General features: G+C 54.0%; 1 protein-coding gene across 1 annotated transcript in view; it reads left to right on the forward strand.

Moving 5' to 3' along the window:
* Positions 1-19,899, forward strand: part of PDCD11 (programmed cell death 11) — a 254,756-nt gene that overhangs the window by 89,439 nt on the left and 145,418 nt on the right. Inside the window, exon 11 of the mRNA XM_075348616.1 lies at positions 2,208-2,268. Within this exon, the coding sequence (XP_075204731.1) occupies positions 2,208-2,268 (61 nt within the window). The remainder of the gene's footprint in view (positions 1-2,207; positions 2,269-19,899) is intronic.

Genomic DNA, 19,899 nt, shown 5'->3' on the forward strand with positions numbered 1-19,899 from the left:
TCTAGCCCTCTGTCTGTCTAGCCCTCTGTCTGTCTAGCCCTCTGTCTGTCTAGCCCTCTGTCTGTCTAGCCCTCTGTCTGTCTAGCCCTCTGTCTGTCTAGCCCTCTGTCTGTCTAGCCCTCTGTCTGTCTAGCCCTCTGTCTGTCTAGCCCTCTGTCTGTCTAGCCCTCTGTCTGTCTAGCCCTCTGTCTGTCTAGCCCTCTGTCTGTCTAGCCCTCTGTCTGTCTAGCCCTCTGTCTGTCTAGCCCTCTGTCTGTCTAGCCCTCTGTCTGTCTAGCCCTCTGTCTGTCTAGCCCTCTGTCTGTCTAGCCCTCTGTCTGTCTAGCCCTCTGTCTGTCTAGCCCTCTGTCTGTCTGTCTAGCCCTCTGTCTGTCTGTCTAGCCCTCTGTCTGTCTAGCCCTCTGTCTGTCTGTCTAGCCCTCTGTCTGTCTGTCTAGCCCTCTGTCTGTCTGTCTGTCTAGCCCTCTGTCTGTCTGTCTGTCTAGCACTCTGTCTGTCTGTCTAGCCCTCTGTCTGTCTGTCTAGCCCTCTGTCTGTCTGTCTGTCTAGCCCTCTGTCGGTCTGTCTGTCTGTCTGTCTAGCCCTCTGTCTGTCTGTCTAGCCCTCTGTCTGTCTAGCCCTCTGTCTGTCTGTCTAGCCCTCTGTCTGTCTGTCTAGCCCTCTGTCTGTCTGTCTGTCTAGCCCTCTGTCTGTCTGTCTGTCTAGCCCTCTGTCTGTCTGTCTGTCTAGCCCTCTGTCTGTCTGTCTGTCTGTCTAGCCCTCTGTCTGTCTGTCTGTCTGTCTAGCCCTCTGTCTGTCTGTCTGTCTGTCTAGCCCTCTGTCTGTCTGTCTGTCTGTCTAGCCCTCTGTCTGTCTGTCTAGCCCTCTGTCTGTCTGTCTAGCCCTCTGTCTGTCTGTCTAGCCCTCTGTCTGTCTGTCTAGCCCTCTGTCTGTCTGTCTGTCTAGCCCTCTGTCTGTCTGTCTGTCTAGCACTCTGTCTGTCTGTCTAGCCCTCTGTCTGTCTGTCTAGCCCTCTGTCTGTCTGTCTAGCCCTCTGTCTGTCTGTCTAGCCCTCTGTCTGTCTGTCTAGCCCTCTGTCTGTCTGTCTGTCTAGCCCTCTGTCTGTCTGTCTGTCTGTCTGTCTAGCCCTCTGTCTGTCTGTCTAGCCCTCTGTCTGTCTGTCTAGCCCTCTGTCTGTCTGTCTAGCCCTCTGTCTGTCTGTCTAGCCCTCTGTCTGTCTGTCTAGCCCTCTGTCTGTCTGTCTGTCTAGCCCTCTGTCTGTCTGTCTGTCTAGCACTCTGTCTGTCTGTCTAGCCCTCTGTCTGTCTGTCTAGCCCTCTGTCTGTCTGTCTAGCCCTCTGTCTGTCTGTCTGTCTAGCCCTCTGTCGGTCTGTCTGTCTGTCTGTCTAGCCCTCTGTCTGTCTGTCTGTCTGTCTAGCCCTCTGTCTGTCTGTCTGTCTGTCTGTCTAGCCCTCTGTCTATCATCAGTTTTTACTACAAAGTTTCACAGCATATTCCAAAGAGAGAATCTGCTGCTTAGTCGCCGCACCGACAGAATCCATGCAGACTTTCCTGAGTGCATATTGCAAGAACAGCGGTGCCCAAAAATGCCGTTCTATAGCCACTCTCCTGTTTTGCTATAGAATTCTATAACATCTGGTTTCAGCAATTTAGCTCAAGAAACACTCGATAGTCTGCTAAGTCCTGTGTGTGATAGCAGCCATAACAGCCAAGTAAAAGCGTGCACGAGAGCTCGAAATACTGTCCAGGTGGAAGATTGGGGTTCTAGTTTGGAAATATTGTGATCTTGATGTATATACTGCATGCTTAAAGGGAGCTTTTGCTCTTCCATCTGAGAGCAGCATAATGTAGACAGAGACCCTGATTCCAGCGATGTGTCACTTACTGAGCTGTTTCCTGTTATTTTGATAAAATCACTGTTTTCTCTGCTGCAGATCTTGCAATTATACAGAGCTTATGAATATGCTGGACTACCTGCAGCATGCCAAGTAGTCCTGTAATGATGATCTATTGCTGATTAAACAGTGATTTTATGAAAACTACACTGAGCAGCCCAGTAAGTAACACATTGCTGGAATCAGGATCTCTGCCCCTACGTTATGCTGCTCTGAGATTAGGTGGCAAAAACATGGTGACAGATTCCCTTTAACTGTCTGAACTTACTGTATTTTCCGCACTATTAAATTATTTTCTTTTTTTTATTGCAGAGGGGTTTTGGAAGGTGTTTACTTGAGACTTGAAGACGTGCAGGTTGGACAAGTTCTGGAGGTAAATAGAAATCCAGTGCACACTGAGACGTGATAGCAAAGTATTGTCCATGTTGTATATTGGAGTTCAGAAAAAAGATTCACAAGGACCTGATCTAGCAGCCACATCAGTAGTCTGTTTCTACCTGACCATAATATTTCCGACTAGTAGGCCTGCCAATATCTTTACCTTGAGACATACTCATGACATCGCAGGGGCTGGCTAATCAATAGAAGCGCTGGGGATGTTGCAGGCGGTAGGAGGTTAACCGTGGTCTGGAGACCACGAGCTAAGGACGTGGCCACTAGACTGGTGTTGTGCAACTTTTTTTTAATATACCCCTATATCAGTCTTTGTCAGTTCAGTTATGATGATTTGTCTCATCAGTCAGTTAAAGGTTGTCTCCAGCTGTAAGGAAAAAAAAAAATAACCTAAATGTTGTAAAATGCCCCCGTGATTTGGTCCTTCATTGGGAGAGAAGATTTGCTAGTAGATATATATATATATATATATATATATATATATATATATATATATATATATATATATATATATATATATATATATATATATATATATATATATATATATATATATATATATTACACACACCACATTTTTCGTCTAAGGCTACTTAAACACATCCGGTTTTTGCCGTTGGCCACAATCCGTTGTGTGCCTGATGTAATCATAGGCACCAGTGGGCGGGGGAAGCAGTGAATACGAGATGGAATAATGAGCAGCCGGCATTTTCAAAGCAGGAGAAGCCGCCGGAGCAATGTGACAGCTGTGCAGCGCCGCACCGGTGATCGGTGATTATGAGACCAACCGACAGAAATATTTTCTAATCAGAATGGAACTTGCACATCTGAGCATGCTCAGTTAAAAAAAAAAACGGATCCGTTGGTGGAATGCGTTTTTGAAGCAATACGACGGATCCGGCGCCCATAGACTTTCATTTTACAGCACGGCGCCAGATCGGCGTGGTGTGTTTTTTTTTTTTTTTTTTTTTGCCGGTTACAAAAAACGTTCCCTTGTGCATCCTTTCCAGCAGCCGGGTCCAGAAATGTTGCCGTATCCGGCGCACATCGGATGAAACGCAACAGCATCATGCACAATCCGGTGTCAATACAATTCAATGAGGATAAAAACGCATCCGTCGCCGGGTCCATTTTATCCAGTATTCGCCAGATTGTGCCTGATGGCAAAAAACAGATGTGTGAAAGCAGCCTAAGACGCACCCCAAATTAAGAGAAAAAAGGTGAAAAAACAAAATATGAGGTTGGTCTTTTAAGTCGGGGGCGGCAATGGTGGTGGAGCAGGTGCAGGGGGTGTCCCAGATGCTCACTGTGGGCGCTGAGTCAGGAGGAACATCCAGAAACTGAGAAGCTGAGATTTCCTTTGCGCACGCTTCACCTCTGGATGCCATTTTCCTTAAATTTGCTGCAAGGAGAGCAATGGGTCGGAGCCAGTGAGTGTGCAGATGAGATCTTGAGTTGAGAGCTCTATCTGTGCACGCACCATTATTTGAAGCCTACACTGCTGACATTTTCAGAATGGCGGCCCCGGCCTCATTGCCCACAGCCGTTTTGTAGATTTTGTGTGTGTGTGTGTGTGTGTGTGTGTGTATAATAAATATATAATATACACTAGAAGGTGGCCCGATTCTACGCATCGGGTATTCTAGAATTTACGTATTGTGTAGTTCATGTATGATTTTTGTTATAGATAAAGATTATATATATATATATATATATATATATATATATATATATATATATATATATATATATATATATATATATATATATATATATATATATATATATATATATATATATATATATACATATATACACAGTTAGGTCCAGAAATATTTGGACAGTGACACAAGTTTTGTTATTTTAGCTGTTTACAAAAACATGTTCAGAAATACAATTATATATATAATATGGGCTGAAAGTGCACACTCCCAGCTGCAATATGAGAGTTTTCACATCCAAATCGGAGAAAGGGTTTAGGAATCATAGCTCTGTAATGCATAGCCTCCTCTTTTTCAAGGGACCAAAAGTAATTGGACAAGGGACTCTAAGGGCTGCAATTAACTCTGAAGGCGTCTCCCTCGTTAACCTGTAATCAATGAAGTAGTTAAAAGGTCTGGGGTTGATTACAGGTGTGTGGTTTTGCATTTGGAAGCTGTTGCTGTGACCAGACAACATGCGGTCTAAGGAACTCTCAATTGAGGTGAAGCAGAACATCCTGAGGCTGAAAAAAAAGAAAAAATCCATCAGAGAGATAGCAGACACGCTTGGAGTAGCAAAATCAACAGTCGGGTACATTCTGAGAAAAAAGGAATTGACTGGTGAGCTTGGGAACTCAAAAAGGCCTGGGCGTCCACGGATGACAACAGTGGTGGATGATCGCCGCATACTTTCTTTGGTGAAGAAGAATCCGTTCACAACATCAACTGAAGTCCAGAACACTCTCAGTGAAGTAGGTGTATCTGTCTCTAAGTCAATAGTAAAGAGAAGACTCCATGAAAGTAAATACAAAGGGTTCACATCTAGATGCAAACCATTCATCAATTCCAAAAATAGACAGGCCAGAGTTAAATTTGCTGAAAAACACCTCATGAAGCCAGTTCAGTTCTGGAAAAGTATTCTATGGACAGATGAGACCAAGATCAACCTGTACCAGAATGATGGGAAGAAAAAAGTTTGGAGAAGAAAGGGAACGGCACATGATCCAAGGCACACCACATCCTCTGTAAAACATGGTGGAGGCAACGTGATGGCATGGGCATGCATGGCTTTCAATGGCACTGGGTCACTTGTGTTTATTGATGACATAACAGCAGACAAGAGTAGCTGGATGAATTCTGAAGTGTACCGGGATATATTTTCAGCCCAGATTCAGCCAAATGCCGCAAAGTTGATCGGACGGCGCTTCATAGTACAGATGGACAATGACCCCAAGCATACAGCCAAAGCTACCCAGGAGTTCATGAGTGCAAAAAAGTGGAACATTCTGCAATGGCCAAGTCAATCACCAGATCTTAACCCAATTGAGCATGCATTTCACTTGCTCAAATCCAGACTTAAGACGGAAAGACCCACAAACAAGCAAGACCTGAAGGCTGTGGCTGTAAAGGCCTGGCAAAGCATTAAGAAGGAGGAAACCCAGCGTTTGGTGATGTCCATGGGTTCCAGACTTAAGGCAGTGATTGCCTCCAAAGGATTCGCAACAAAATATTGAAAATAAAAATTTTCTTCGGCGCTCCATTGGGAGACCCAGACGATTGGGTGTATAGCACTGCCTCCGGAGGCCACACAAAGCAATTACACTAAAAAGTGTAAGGCCCCTCCCCTTCTGGCTATACACCCCCAGTGGGATCACTGGCTCACCAGTTTTCTGCTTTGTGCGAAGGAGGTCAGACATCCACGCATAGCTCCACTGTTTAGTCAGCAGTAGCTGCTGACTATATCGGATGGAAGAAAAGAGGGCCCATACTAGGGCCCCCAGCATGCTCCCTTCTTACCCCACTTGTGGTTTGTAAGGTTGAGGTACCCATTGCGGGTACGGAGGCTGGAGCCCACATGCTGTTTTCCTTCCCCATCCCCCTGAGGGGCTCTGAGGAAGTGGGATCTTACCGGCCACCAAGCCCTGAGGCCGGGCTCCATCCACAGACCCATAGAACCTGCTGGATGTGGAGCGGGAGTGCCGTTCAGGGACAAGGCCCTGCAACTTTCAGGTACTCTGTGTCCCCGTATGGCAGGCCACGCACACCCCAGGCTTGCTGGGTGTGCTAGTGCGCCGGGGACTGTAGCGCTGTGCGCTGGGCTTATAGTCCCCGCAGATTACTGGGGGACTTTATGTGTGTGGATCGCCGCGCCGACCGCCCCTGGAGCGGCGGCGCAGCTGCGACTTGTAGTGCGCCGGGGACGCGCCGACCGCGCTTTTACGGCGGCGGCGCTTCTAACTTTAGTCCCCGGTTTCCTGCGGCCTAGCTCCGCTTCGTTAACGCCCCCCACCCTGTCAATCAGGGTAGGGGAGAGACGTTGTTCAATCGGCAGCGCCGAGGGCTGGAGCACGATTTACATGCTCCAGCCCTCTCACTGAGCACAGTAGGACACAGGCTTCGTGCTTTTTCTCTGTGCACGCCCTAAGCCCGCCCCCAGGCTTGCAGCTCCCCAGGACGCCGGCAGCCATTATACACATGCAGTCTGGCTGGAGAACGGACGCAGGCTCTGAGGGACCCAGGCTAGGGGTTTCTGGCGACCACACACCCGCGCTAAGCGGGCGGTAAGCAGCACATACGTGCGGCCCCACTAGTGCCACAGTGTTATATTTGTGTACTGCACTGTAAGGTCGCTTCTTGGCTGTACACCCTATATTGCTTTGAGGAGACAACAACATGTCATCCGCAAAACGCAAGGGTGCCAAGGCACGGGCTGTATACACTGCTTGTACAGCATGTGGGGCTAATCTACCAGCAGGCTCCAACGACTCTCATTGTGTGCAATGTTCAGTCCCAGTGGCACTTCGTCAGCCAGAGCCTATTGTGGTGGTAGCCCAGGCAGAGACGCCTGTGAACCCTACCCCGGTGACGGGGACAGAATTTGCAGTCTTTGCTGATAAAATGTCTGTGACTATGACAAAAATCCTGGAGACCTTGCAGTCCAGGCCAGTTGCTCAGACCATGGACACCGCTGTGTCTATGTTCCCCGGCCCCCCTCAGCTGGAATTAATCCGTAATTCAAGGGGGTCCCAGGCATCACAGGCTGAGGGCTCTGACTCCGATGACAGTCCCAGTCCGCCTAAGCGAGCTCGCTGGGAGAGACCCTCCACGTCATCACGCGGCTCAGGGTCTCAGCGAGAAGGGTCTCTATATGATGGCTCAGAGGTGGGTGATCAGGAGTCTTGTCCTGACGCCGCACTCAATTTGGATACGCCAGATGGTGACGCCATGGTAAATGACCTTATAGCGGCCATCAATAGGCTGTTGGATATTTCTCCCCCAGCCCCTTCTGCAGAGGAGGCAGCTGCACAGCAGGAGAAATTCCATTTCCTGTATCCCAAGCGTAAATTGAGTACTTTTCTGGACCACTCTGACTTCAGAGAATCCATCCAGAAACACAATACTTATCCGGACAAGCGTTTTTCTAAACGCCTTAAGGATACCCGTTATCCTTTTCCCCCTGACGTGGTCAAACGCTGGACCCAGTGTCCAAAAGTGGACCCTCCAATATCCAGGCTTGCAGCTAGATCCATAGTTGCAATGGAGGATGGGGCTTCACTTAAAGATGCCAATGACAGACAGATGGACCTTTGGTTGAAATCTGTCTATGAAGCTATTGGCGCGTCGTTTGCTCCAGCATTCGCGGCCGTGTGGGCGCTCCAAGCTATTTCAGCTGGTCTGGCACAGGTGGACTCTCTCATAAGTCCAGCAGTGCCGCAAGTGGCGTCCCTAACTACGCAAATGTCTGCGTTTGCGACCTACGCTATCAATGCGGTACTGGACTCTACGAGCCGTACCTCAATGGCATCCGCCAACTCTGTAGTTTTGCGCAGAGCCTTGTGGTTAAAGGAATGGAAAGCAGATTCTGCTTCTAAAAAATGTTTAACCAGCTTGCCATTATCTGGAGACAGACTGTTTGGTGAGCAATTGGCGGAAATCATTAAACAGTCCAAAGGTAAGGACTCCTCCTTACCCCAGCCCAGATCAAGCAAACCTCCACAGAGGAAGTGGCAGTCAAAGTTTCGGTCCTTTCGAGGCTCGGGCAAGCCCCAATTCTCCTCGTCCAAAGGGACTCAGAAAGAGCAAAGGAGCTCTGATTCCTGGCGGGCTCACTCACGCCCCAAGAAAGCAACCGGAGGTACCGCTTCCAAGGCGGCTGCCTCATGACTTTCGGCCGCCTCCCTCCGCATCCTCGGTCGGTGGCAGGCTCTCCCGCTTTTGCGACATTTGGCTGCCACAGGTCAAAGACCGGTGGGTAACAGACATTTTGTCTCACGGGTACAGGATAGAGTTCAGTTCTCGTCCTCCGCCTCGGTTCTTCAGAACTTCCCCACATCCCGACCGAGCAGATGCCCTTCTGCAGGCGGTGAATTCTCTAAGAGCAGAAGGAGTGGTGGTCCCTGTTCCTCTTCAGGAACGAGGTCAAGGTTTTTACTCCAATCTCTTTGTGGTGCCAAAAAAGGACGGCTCATTCCGTCCTGTTCTGGACCTAAAACTGCTCAACAAGCATGTGAACGCCAGGCGGTTCCGGATGGAATCCCTCCGCTCAGTCATTGCCTCAATGTCTCAAGGAGATTTCCTAGCATCAATAGACATCAAGGATGCTTATCTCCACGTGCCGATTGCTACAGAGCACCAACGCTTTCTACGCTTCGTGATAGGAGACGACCATCTTCAGTTCGTAGCTCTGCCATTTGGTCTGGCGACAGCCCCACGGGTGTTCACCAAGATCATGGCGGCAGTGGTAGCAGTCTTGCACTCTCAGGGACACTCTGTGATCCCTTACTTGGACGATCTACTGGTCAAGGCACCCTCTCAAGAGGCATGCCAACTCAGCTTGACGGTTGCACTGGAGACTCTCCAGACGTTCGGGTGGATCATCAACTTCCCAAAGTCAAATCTGTCACCGACTCAATCACTAACGTATCTTGGCATGGAGTTTCATACTCTCTCAGCGATAGTGAAGCTTCCGCTGGACAAGCAGCGGTCTCTACAGACTGGGGTGCAGGCTCTCCTTCAAAGTCAGTCGCACTCCTTAAGACGCCTCATGCACTTCCTCGGGAAGATGGTGGCGGCAATGGAGGCGGTTCCGTTTGCGCAGTTTCATCTGCGCCCACTTCAATGGGACATTCTCCGCCAATGGGACGGGAAGTCAAAATCCCTGGACAGGAAAGTCTCCCTTTCCCAGACGGCCAAGGACTCTCTGCAGTGGTGGCTTCTTCCCACCTCATTATCACAGGGAAGATCCTTCCTACCACCGTCTTGGGCGGTGGTCACGACAGACGCGAGTCTGTCAGGGTGGGGAGCAGTTTTTCTCCACCACAGGGCTCAGGGTACGTGGACTCAGCAGGAGTCCACCCTTCAGATCAATGTTCTGGAAATCAGAGCAGTGTATCTTGCCCTACTAGCCTTCCAGCAGTGGCTGGAAGGAAGGCAGATCCGAATTCAGTCGGACAACTCCACAGCGGTGGCATACATCAACCACCAAGGGGGGACACGCAGTCGGCAAGCCTTCCAGGAAGTCCGGCGGATTCTGATGTGGGTGGAAGCCACGGCCTCCACCATATCCGCAGTTCACATCCCCGGCGTAGAAAACTGGGAAGCAGACTTCCTCAGTCGCCAGGGCATGGACGCAGGGGAATGGTCCCTTCACCCAGACGTGTTTCAGGAAATCTGTCGCCGATGGGGAAGGCCGGACGTCGACCTCATGGCGTCCCGGCACAACAACAAGGTCCCAACCTTCATGGCACGGTCTCGCGATCAAAGAGCGCTGGCGGCAGACGCCCTAGTGCAAGATTGGTCGCAGTTCCGGCTCCCTTATGTGTTTCCACCTCTGGCACTCTTGCCCAGAGTGCTACGCAAGATCAGATCCGATTGCAGCCGCGTCATACTCGTCGCCCCAGACTGGCCGAGGAGGGCGTGGTATCCGGATCTGTGGCAGCTCACGGTCGGCCAACCGTGGGCACTACCAGACCGACCAGACTTACTGTCCCAAGGGCCGTTTTTCCATCGGAATTCTGCGGCCCTGAACCTGACTGTGTGGCCATTGAGTCCTGGATCCTAGCGTCTTCAGGATTATCCCAAGGGGTCGTTGCCACCATGAGACAGGCTAGGAAGCCCACGTCTGCTAAGATCTACCACAGAACGTGGAGGATATTCTTATCCTGGTGCTCTGCTCAGGGAGTGTCCCCCTGGCCATTTGCATTGCCTACCTTTCTTTCTTTCCTGCAATCTGGGTTAGAAAAAGGTTTGTCGCTCGGCTCCCTTAAAGGTCAGGTCTCGGCGCTATCCGTCTTTTTTCAGAGGCGTTTGGCACGCCTTCCTAAGGTGCGCACGTTCCTACAGGGGGTTTGCCATATCGTACCCCCGTACAAGCGGCCGTTAGATCCATGGGATCTGAACAGGGTACTAGTTGCCCTCCAGAAGCCGCCCTTCGAGCCTCTGAGGGATGTTTCACTTTCTAGACTATCACAGAAAGTGGCTTTTCTGGTAGCGATCACATCTCTTCGGAGAGTGTCTGAGCTGGCAGCGCTATCATCCAAGGCTCCCTTCCTGGTCTTCCACCAGGACAAGGTAGTGCTGCGCCCCATTCAGGAGTTTCTCCCGAAGGTGGTATCCTCTTTTCATCTTAATCAGGATATCTCTTTGCCTTCGTTTTGTCCTCATGCAGTTCATCGGTATGAGAAGGATTTACATTTGTTGGATCTGGTGAGAGCACTCAGAATCTACATTTCCCGCACGGCGCCCTTGCGCCGTTCGGATGCACTCTTTGTCCTTGTCGCTGGTAAGCGCAAAGGGTCGCAGGCTTCTAAGGCCACCCTGGCTCGATGGATCAAAGAACCAATTCTTGAAGCCTACCGTTCTGCTGGGCTTCCGGTTCCATCAGGGCTGAAGGCCCATTCTACCAGAGCCGTGGGTGCGTCCTGGGCATTACGACACCAGGCTACGGCTCAACAGGTGTGCCAGGCAGCTACCTGGTCGAGTCTGCACACTTTCACCAAACATTATCAGGTGCATACCTATGCTTCGGCGGACGCCAGCCTAGGTAGAAGAGTCCTGCAGGCGGCAGTTGCCTCCCTATAGGGGAGGGCTGTCTTGCAGCTCTAACATGAGGTATTCTTTACCCACCCAGGGACAGCTTTTGGGCGTCCCAATCGTCTGGGTCTCCCAATGGAGCGCCGAAGAAGGGAATTTTGTTACTTACCGTAAATTCCTTTTCTTCTAGCTCCTATTGGGAGACCCAGCACCCGCCCTGTTGTCCTTCGGGATTTTTGGTTGTTTTTCGGGTACACATGTTGTTCATGTTGAACGGTTTTCAGTTCTCCGACGTTACTTCGGAGTGAATTTGTTTAAACCAGTTATTGGCTTTCCTCCTTCTTGCTTTTGCACTAAAACTGGTGAGCCAGTGATCCCACTGGGGGTGTATAGCCAGAAGGGGAGGGGCCTTACACTTTTTAGTGTAATTGCTTTGTGTGGCCTCCGGAGGCAGTGCTATACACCAAATCGTCTGGGTCTCCCAATAGGAGCTAGAAGAAAAGGAATTTACGGTAAGTAACAAAATTCCCTTCTTTTGTTTGGGTTTGGTTTATTTGTCCAATTACTTTTGACCTCCTAAAATGTGGAGTGTTTGTAAAGAAATGTGTACAATTCCTACAATTTCTATCAGATATTTTTGTTCAAACCTTCAAATTAAACGTTACAATCTGCACTTGAATTCTGTTGTAGAGGTTTCATTTCAAATCCAATGTGGTGGCATGCAGAGCCCAGCTCGCGAAAATTGTGTCACTGTCCAAATAATTCTGGACCTAACTGTATATATATATATATATATATATATATATATATATATATATAGATATATAGATATATAGATATATAGATATATAGATAGTTAGATAGTTAGATAGTTAGATATATAGATAGTTAGATATATAGATAGTTAGATAGTTAGATATAGATGTTGTTGTGTGTAGTTACCAAGTGTTTGTGTAGGGCGCTGTACATGTTCTGGGTGTTGTCTGGGTGTGGCGGGGGGTGAGAGCGGTGTTGTATGTGTGTTGCGTTGTTTGTGGAGCGCTGTGTGTCTGTCGCGTTGTGTGTGTGTGTGTGTTGCGCGGTTTGTGTGGGTGTGGTGTGTTTTGGGGGGAGGTATGTTTTGTGCAATGTGTGTGTTGTGCGGTATGTGCGTATATTTATGTATGCCGCGGTGTTTGTGTGTTGGGTGTTGTGTGTGTGTGTGTGCAGCGTTGTCTGTGTGTGTGGGTGTCTGTGTATGGCGGTGTTTGTGGTTCCCTGTGTGTGTGTGTGTGTGTGTGTGTTGGGGGGAGGTGTACACCTCTCATCGTGCTCCATCCCCCATGCTGCGCACCCCCCCATCAGGCCCCATCCCCTATGCTGCGCATTCCCCATCGTGCTCCATCCCCCATGCTGCGTACTCCCCATCGTGCTACATCCCCCATGCTGCGCACTCCCCATCGTGCTACATCCCCCATGCTGCGCACCCGCCATCGTGCTCCATCCGCCATATTGCGCACTCCCCATCGTGCTACATCCCCCATGCTGCGCACTCCCCATCGTGCTACATCCCCCATGCTGCGCACTCCCCATCGTGCTACATCCCCCATGCTGCGCACCCCCCATCGTGCTACATCCCCCATCGTGCTACATCCCCCATGCTGCGCACTCCCCATCGTGCTACATCCCCCATGCTGCGCACTCCCCATCGTGCTACATCCCCCATGCTGCGCACTCCCCATCGTGCTACATTCCCCATGCTGCGCATTCCCCATCGTGCTACATCCCCCATGCTGTGCACCCCCCATCGTGCTACATCCCCCATGCTGCGCACCCCCCATCGTGCTACATCCCCCATGCTGCGCACTCCCCATCGTGCTACTTCCCCCATGCTGCGCACTCCCCATCGTGCTACATTCCCCATGCTGCGCATTCCCCATCGTGCTACATCCCCCATGCTGTGCACCCCCCATCGTGCTACATCCCCCATGCTGCGCACCCCCCATCGTGCTACATCCCCCATGCTGCGCACTCCCCATCGTGCTACTTCCCCCATGCTGCGCACCCCATCGTGCTACATCCCCCATGCTGCGCACCCCCCTCGTGCTACATCCCCCATGCTATAATAGTTCTCCTATTATACTCAGAGAGGAGTATAATAGGAGGACTTTAATAGGAGGAGTAGTCCTGGGGGGAGAGGAGTATAATGCTGGCTCCCTGCACATGTGTACCGGGAGCCGGTGTACACTGGTAACTATGATACACATCGGGTAACCAAGGGACCTTAGTTACCCGATGTGTATAATGGTTACCAGCGTTCACGGGCTCCGTCAAGATCCCAGCAGCGCAAGGTTATGTCTGGCGCTGCTGGGATCGTGACGGAGCCGGTGTAGAAGCAAGCGATATCCCAGGATGTTGTGAGTGTGTGCATGTGATGTGTGAGGTGTGTGTGAGAGTGAGTGTGATCTGATGTGTGTGTGTGTGTGTGTGTGTGTGTGTGTGTACTCACCTGGGAGTCGGAGCTCCGTGTCAGTTGGGCCAGAGCGAGCGTGCATTGCGTGAGGGTGGCGGGGCCTGCAGAGAGCCGGGGCGAGAGGCCAATCCGTGTGGGGGGGCGGGGCCATGGCGAGCCCAGCGGCCAATCAGCTTTGTGTCACCGTAAGGACACAATTTTGGAGCAAGACAGACAGACAGACAGACTAAGGCAATTATATATATATATAGATTATAGATAGATAGATATAGATGTTGTGTGTAGTTGCCAAGTGTTTGTGCAGTGCGCTGTAAATGTTCTGGGTGTTGTCTGGGTGTGGCGGGGGCTGAGAGCGGTGTTGTTTGTGTTGCTTTTGTGGAGCGCTGTGTGTGTGTGGTGCTGTGTGTGTTGCGCGGTTTGTGTGGGTGTGGAGTGCGTGTGTGCGTTTTGGGGGGAGGTATGTTTTGTGCAGTGTGTGTGTGTGTGTTGTGCGGTATGTGCGTATATTTGTGTGTGCCGCGGTGTTTGTGTGTTGGGTGTGTGTGTGTGCGGCGTTGTCTGTGTGTGTGTGGGTGTCTGTGTAGGGCGGTGTTTGTGGTTCCCAGTGTGTGTGTGTGGTGTATTGTGTGGTGCGTGCGTGGCAGTGTGTGTGTGTGTGTGTTTTGGGGGGAGGTGTGCACCCCCCATCCTGCTCCATCCCCCATGCTGCGCACTCCCCATTGTGCTCCATCCCCCATGCTGCGCACTCCCCATTGTGCTCCATCCCCCATGCTGCGCACTCCCCATTGTGCTCCATCCCCCATGCTGCGCACTCCCCATTGTGCTCCATCCCCCATGCTGCGCACTCCCCATTGTGCTCCATCCCCCATGCTGCGCACTCCCAAACGTGCTCCATCCCCCATGCTGCGCACTCCCAAACGTGCTCCATCCCCCATGCTGCGCACTCCCAAACGTGCTCCATCCCCCATGCTGCGCACTCCCAAACGTGCTCCATCCCCCATGCTGCGCACCCCCCCATCGTGCTCCATCCCCCATGCTGCGCACCCCCCCATCGTGGTCCATCCCCCATGCTGCGCACCCCCCCATCGTGGTCCATCCCCCATGCTGCGCACCCCCCCATCGTGGTCCATCCCCCATGCTGCGCACCCCCCATTGTGCTCCATCCCCCATGCTGCACACTCCCCATTGTGCTCCATCCCCCATGCTGCACACTCCCCATTGTGCTCCATCCTCCACGCTGTGCACTCCCAATCGTGTTCTATCCCCATGCTGCGCACTCCCAAACGTGCTCCATCCCCCATGCTGCACACTCCCAAACGTGCTCCATCCCCCATGCTGCGCACTCCCAAACGTGCTCCATCCCCCATGCTGCGCACTCCCAAACGTGCTCCATCCCCCATGCTGCGCACCCCCCCATCGTGGTCCATCCCCCATGCTGCGCACCCCCCCATCGTGGTCCATCCCCCATGCTGCGCACCCCCCCATCGTGGTCCATCCCCCATGCTGCGCACCCCCCATTGTGCTCCATCCCCCATGCTGCACACTCCCCATTGTGCTCCATCCCCCATGCTGCGCACTCCCCATTGTGCTCCATCCCCCATGCTGCGCACTCCCCATTGTGCTCCATCCCCCACGCTGTGCACTCCCAATCGTGTTCTATCCCCATGCTGCGCACTCCCAAACGTGCTCCATCCCCCATGCTGCGCACTCCCAAACGTGCTCCATCCCCCATGCTGCGCACCCCCCCATCGTGGTCCATCCCCCATGCTGCGCACCCCCCCATCGTGGTCCATCCCCCATGCTGCGCACCCCCCCATCGTGGTCCATCCCCCATGCTGCGCACCCCCCATTGTGCTCCATCCCCCATGCTGCACACTCCCCATTGTGCTCCATCCCCCATCCTGCGCACTCCCCATTGTGCTCCATCCCCCACGCTGTGCACTCCCAATCGTGTTCTATCCCCATGCTGCGCACTCCCAAACGTGCTCCATCCCCCATGCTGCGCACCCCGCATCGTGCTCCATCCCCCATGCTGCGCACCCCCCATCGTGCTCCATCCCCCATGCTGCGCACTCCCCATTGTGCTCCATCCCCCATGCTGCGCACTCCCCATCGTGCTCCATCCCCCATGCTGCGCACTCCCCATCGTGCTCCATCCCCCATGCTGCGCACTCCCCATCGTGCTCTATCCCCCATGCTGCGCACTCCCCATCGTGCTCTATCCCCCATGCTGCGCACTCCCCATCGTGCTCTATCCCCCATGCTGCGCACTCCCAAACGTGCTCCATCCCCCATGCTGCGCACTCCCCATCGTGCTCCATCCCCCATGCTGCGCATCCCCCATCATGATTCATCCCCCATGCTGCGCACTCCCCATCGTGCTCCACAGTCACACATCAGACAGTATACACGCACACATCTGATCGCATACACTCACACACACACCCCACTTCTCCCTGTGCCCACCGGTGGGCGGTCCCAGCAGCTGTGCTGCACGCCGTGCTCCTCTGCCGACACTCACACATCAGAACACACTCACACACACACACTCACACATCAGAACACACTCACACACACACACTCACACATCAGAACACACTCACACACATCCGATCGCATACACGCACACACACACTGGCGATATCGCACATACGCGTTCACACAATCACAACATCCGGAGATACCACATGCTTCCGGCCATGTGATCCTCCGGCAGGTCCTGGAAGGTCACTGCACAGTATCGCCGCCGAGAAGCAAGCGATATCACGGGATGTTGTGAGTATGTGGATGCGATCTGATGTGTGTGTGTGTGTGTGCATGTGTGTGTGTTCCGCTGCTGCAGGACCTTGATGCGCTCACCTCGGGGGCCATTCCGTGTGGGGGGCAGAGCCTGGGCGAGCGGCCAATCCGTGCGGGGGGGCGGAGCCGAGGCGAGCGGCCATTCCGTGCGGGGGGGAGAATCCGTGAGGCCGAGCGGCCAATCCGTGCGGGGGGGCGGGGCCAGGGCGAGCCCAGCGGCCAATCCGCTTTGTCACCGTAAGGACATGGCCAATCCGTGCGGGGGGCGGAGCCGAGGCGAGCAGCCAATCCGTGCAGGGGGGAGGAGCCGAGGCGAGCGGCCAATCCGTGCGAGTGGGCGGGGCCATGGCGAGCCCAGCGGCCAATCCGCTGTTTGTCACCGTAAGGACATGGCCAATCCGTGCAAGGGGGGGCGGAGGCGAGGCGAGCGGCCAATCCGTGCAGGGGGGAGGAGCCGAGGCGAGCGGCCAATCCGTGTGGGTGGGCGGGGCCATGGCGAGCCCAGCGGCCAGGCCAATCCGCTGTTTGTCACCTTAAGGACACAATTTTGGAGCAAGACAGAATAAGGCAATTATATATCTATATATATAATTGCCTTATTCTGTCTGTCTGTCATGCTCCAAAATTGTGTCACCGTGACATGTCCTTACGGTGACACAAAGCTGATTGGCCGCTGGGTTCGCCATGGCCCCGCCCCCCCACACGGATTGGCCTCTCGCCCCGGCTGCGCCCCCACACGGATTGGCCAGCCGCTCGCCCAGGCTCTGCCCCCCCCCACAGATTGGCCTCTCGCCCCGGCACCCTGCAGGCATTGGCAACTCGCCCACGCCCCGCCCCCCTCACGCAATAGACGTTAGCTCTCGCCCCCCCCCCCCCCGCATTGCCCGAACTGACACGGTCACGGAGCCACGAATCCCAGGTGAGTACTGTACTCCCCCCCCCCCCCCCCCCCCCTTTCCCCCCTCACCAACGGGAGCCCACATCAGCGTACGCCGCCGCCGTATGCTGGTGTTGGCTCCCGTGCGAGCAGGGGACGTGTTGCGCTGGTAACCATGCTTGCATAGTTACCAGTAAATCAAGGTCCTGCAGCGGCGGAACTTCCACACGCACAAACATAACAGCACACACACACGCATACACACACACATCAGATCGCACTCACTCTCGCAAACACCTCACACACACCTCACACACACCTCACACACACCTCACACACACCTCACACACACCTCACACACACCTCACACACACCTCACACACACCTCACACACACCTCACACACACCTCACACACACCTCACACACACCTCACACACACATCGCATCCACACACTCACAGCATCCGGCGATATCGCTTGCTTCTCGGCCTCGATACTGTGCTGTTGTGATCTTCCAGGACCTGACGGAGGATCACATGGCCAGAGGCATGTGGTATGTCCGGATGTTGTGAGTATCAGCGCGTATGTGCGATATCGTCAGTGTCTGTGTGTGTGAGTGGATGCGATCGGGTGTGTGTGAGTGGATGCGATCGGGTGTGTGTGAGTGGATGCGATCGGGTGTGTGTGAGTGGATGCGATCGGGTGTGTGTGAGTGGATGCGATCGGGTGTGTGTGAGTGGATGCGATCGGGTGTGTGTGAGTGGATGCGATCGGGTGTGTGAGTGTCGGCAGAGGAGCACGGCGTGCTGGAGGAGGCTGGGAGCAGAGAGGCTGATCATGGGGAAGGCTGGGAGGAGAGAGGCTGATGCTGGGGGAGGCTGGGAGCGGGAGGCTGATGCTGGGGGAGGCTGGGACGAGGGAGGCTGATGCTGGGGGAGGCTGATGCTTGGGGAGGCTGATGCTGGGGGAGACTGGGAGGGGAAGGCTGATGCTGAGGGAGGCTGGGAGGAAGGAGGCTGGGAGGAGAGAGGCTGATCCTGGGGAAGGCTGGGAACGGGAGGCTGATGCTGATGGAGGCTGGAAGGAGACAGGCTGATGCTGGGGGAGGCTGGAAGGAAAGAGGCTGAAGCTGGTGGAGGCTGATGCTTGGGGAGGCTGATGCTGGGGGAGACTGGGAGCGGAAGGCTGATGCTGAGGGAGGCTGGGAGGGGGAGGCTGGGAAGAAGGAGGCTGGGAGGAGAGAGGCTGAACCTGGGGAAGGCTGGGAAGGGGAGGCTGATGCTGGGGGAGGCTGGAAGGAGAGAGGCTGATGCTGGTGGAGGCTGATGCTTGGGGAGGCTGATGCTGGGGGAGACTGGGAGCGGAAGGCTGATGCTGAGGGAGGCTGGGAGGGGGAGGCTGGGAGGAAGGAGGCTGGGAGGAGAGAGGCTGATCCTCGGGAAGGCTGGGAAGGGGAGGCTGATGCTGAGGGAAGCTGGAAGGAGAGAGGCTGATGCTGGGGGAGGCTGGAAGGAGAGAGGCTGAGGCTGGGAGGAGAGAGGCTGATGCTGGGGAAGGCTGATGCTGAGGGAGGCTGGGAGGGGAAAGCTGATGCTGGGGAAGGCTGGGAGGACGGAGGCTGGGAGGAGAGAGGCTGATCCTGGGGAAGGCTGGGAGAGGGAGGCTGATGCTGGAGGAGGCTGGAAGGAAAGAGGCTGATGCTGGCGGAGGCTGATGCTGGGGGAGGCTGGAAGGAGAGAGTCTGATGCTGGTGGAGGCTGATGCTTGGGGAGGCTGGGAGAGGGAGGCTGATGCTGAGGGAGGCTGGGAGGAGGGAGGCTGGGAGAGGTAGGCTGAGAGAAGAGAAGCTGATGCTGGGGGAGGCTGATGCTGGGGGAGGCTGGGAGAGGGAGGCTGATGCTGGGGGAGGGTGGGAGTAGGGAGGCTGGGAGGAGAGAGGCTGATGCTGGGGAAGGCTGGGAGGAGAGAGGCTGATGCTGGGGACAGAGAGGAGAGGCTGATGCTGGGATGAGAGAGGCTGATGCTAGGATGAGAGAGGCTGATGCTGGGAGGAGAGAGGCTGATGCTGGGAGGAGAGAGGCTGATGCTGGGAGGAGAGAGGCTGATGCTGGGGGCAGAGAGGCTGATGCTGGTGCAGCATGGGGGATGGAGCACGATGGGGGGGTGCGCAGCATCGGGGATGGAGCATGATGGGGGGTGCGCAGCATCGGGGATGGAGCACGATGGGGAGTTCACAGCATGGGGGATGGAGCACGTTTGGGAGTGCGCAGCATAGCGGGTGGAGCACGTTTGGGAGTGCGCAGCATGGGAGATGGAGCACGATAGGGGGTGCGCAGCATAGGGGATGGAGCACGATGGGGAGTGCGCTGCATGGGGGATGGAGCACGATGGGGAGTGCGGAGTATGGCGGATGGAGCACGTTTGGAAGTGCGCAGCATGGCGGATGGAGCACGTTTGGGAGTGCGCAGCATGGCGGATGGAGCACGTTTGGAAGTGCGCAGCATGGGAGATGGAGCACGATGCGGGGTGCGCAGCATAGGGGATGGAGCACGATGGGGAGTGCGCTGCATGGGGGATGGAGCACGATGGGGAGTGCGCTGCATGGGGGATGGAGCACGTTTGGGAGTGCGCACCTCCCCCCAAAGCGCACACACACACACACACACACACACACACACACACACACACACACACACACACACACACGCGCGCGCGCACTGCACAACACACCACACACCACACATCACACAC

Source organism: Anomaloglossus baeobatrachus, chromosome 5, assembly GCF_048569485.1.
Source record: "Anomaloglossus baeobatrachus isolate aAnoBae1 chromosome 5, aAnoBae1.hap1, whole genome shotgun sequence".
NCBI classification, from domain to species: domain Eukaryota; kingdom Metazoa; phylum Chordata; class Amphibia; order Anura; family Aromobatidae; genus Anomaloglossus; species Anomaloglossus baeobatrachus.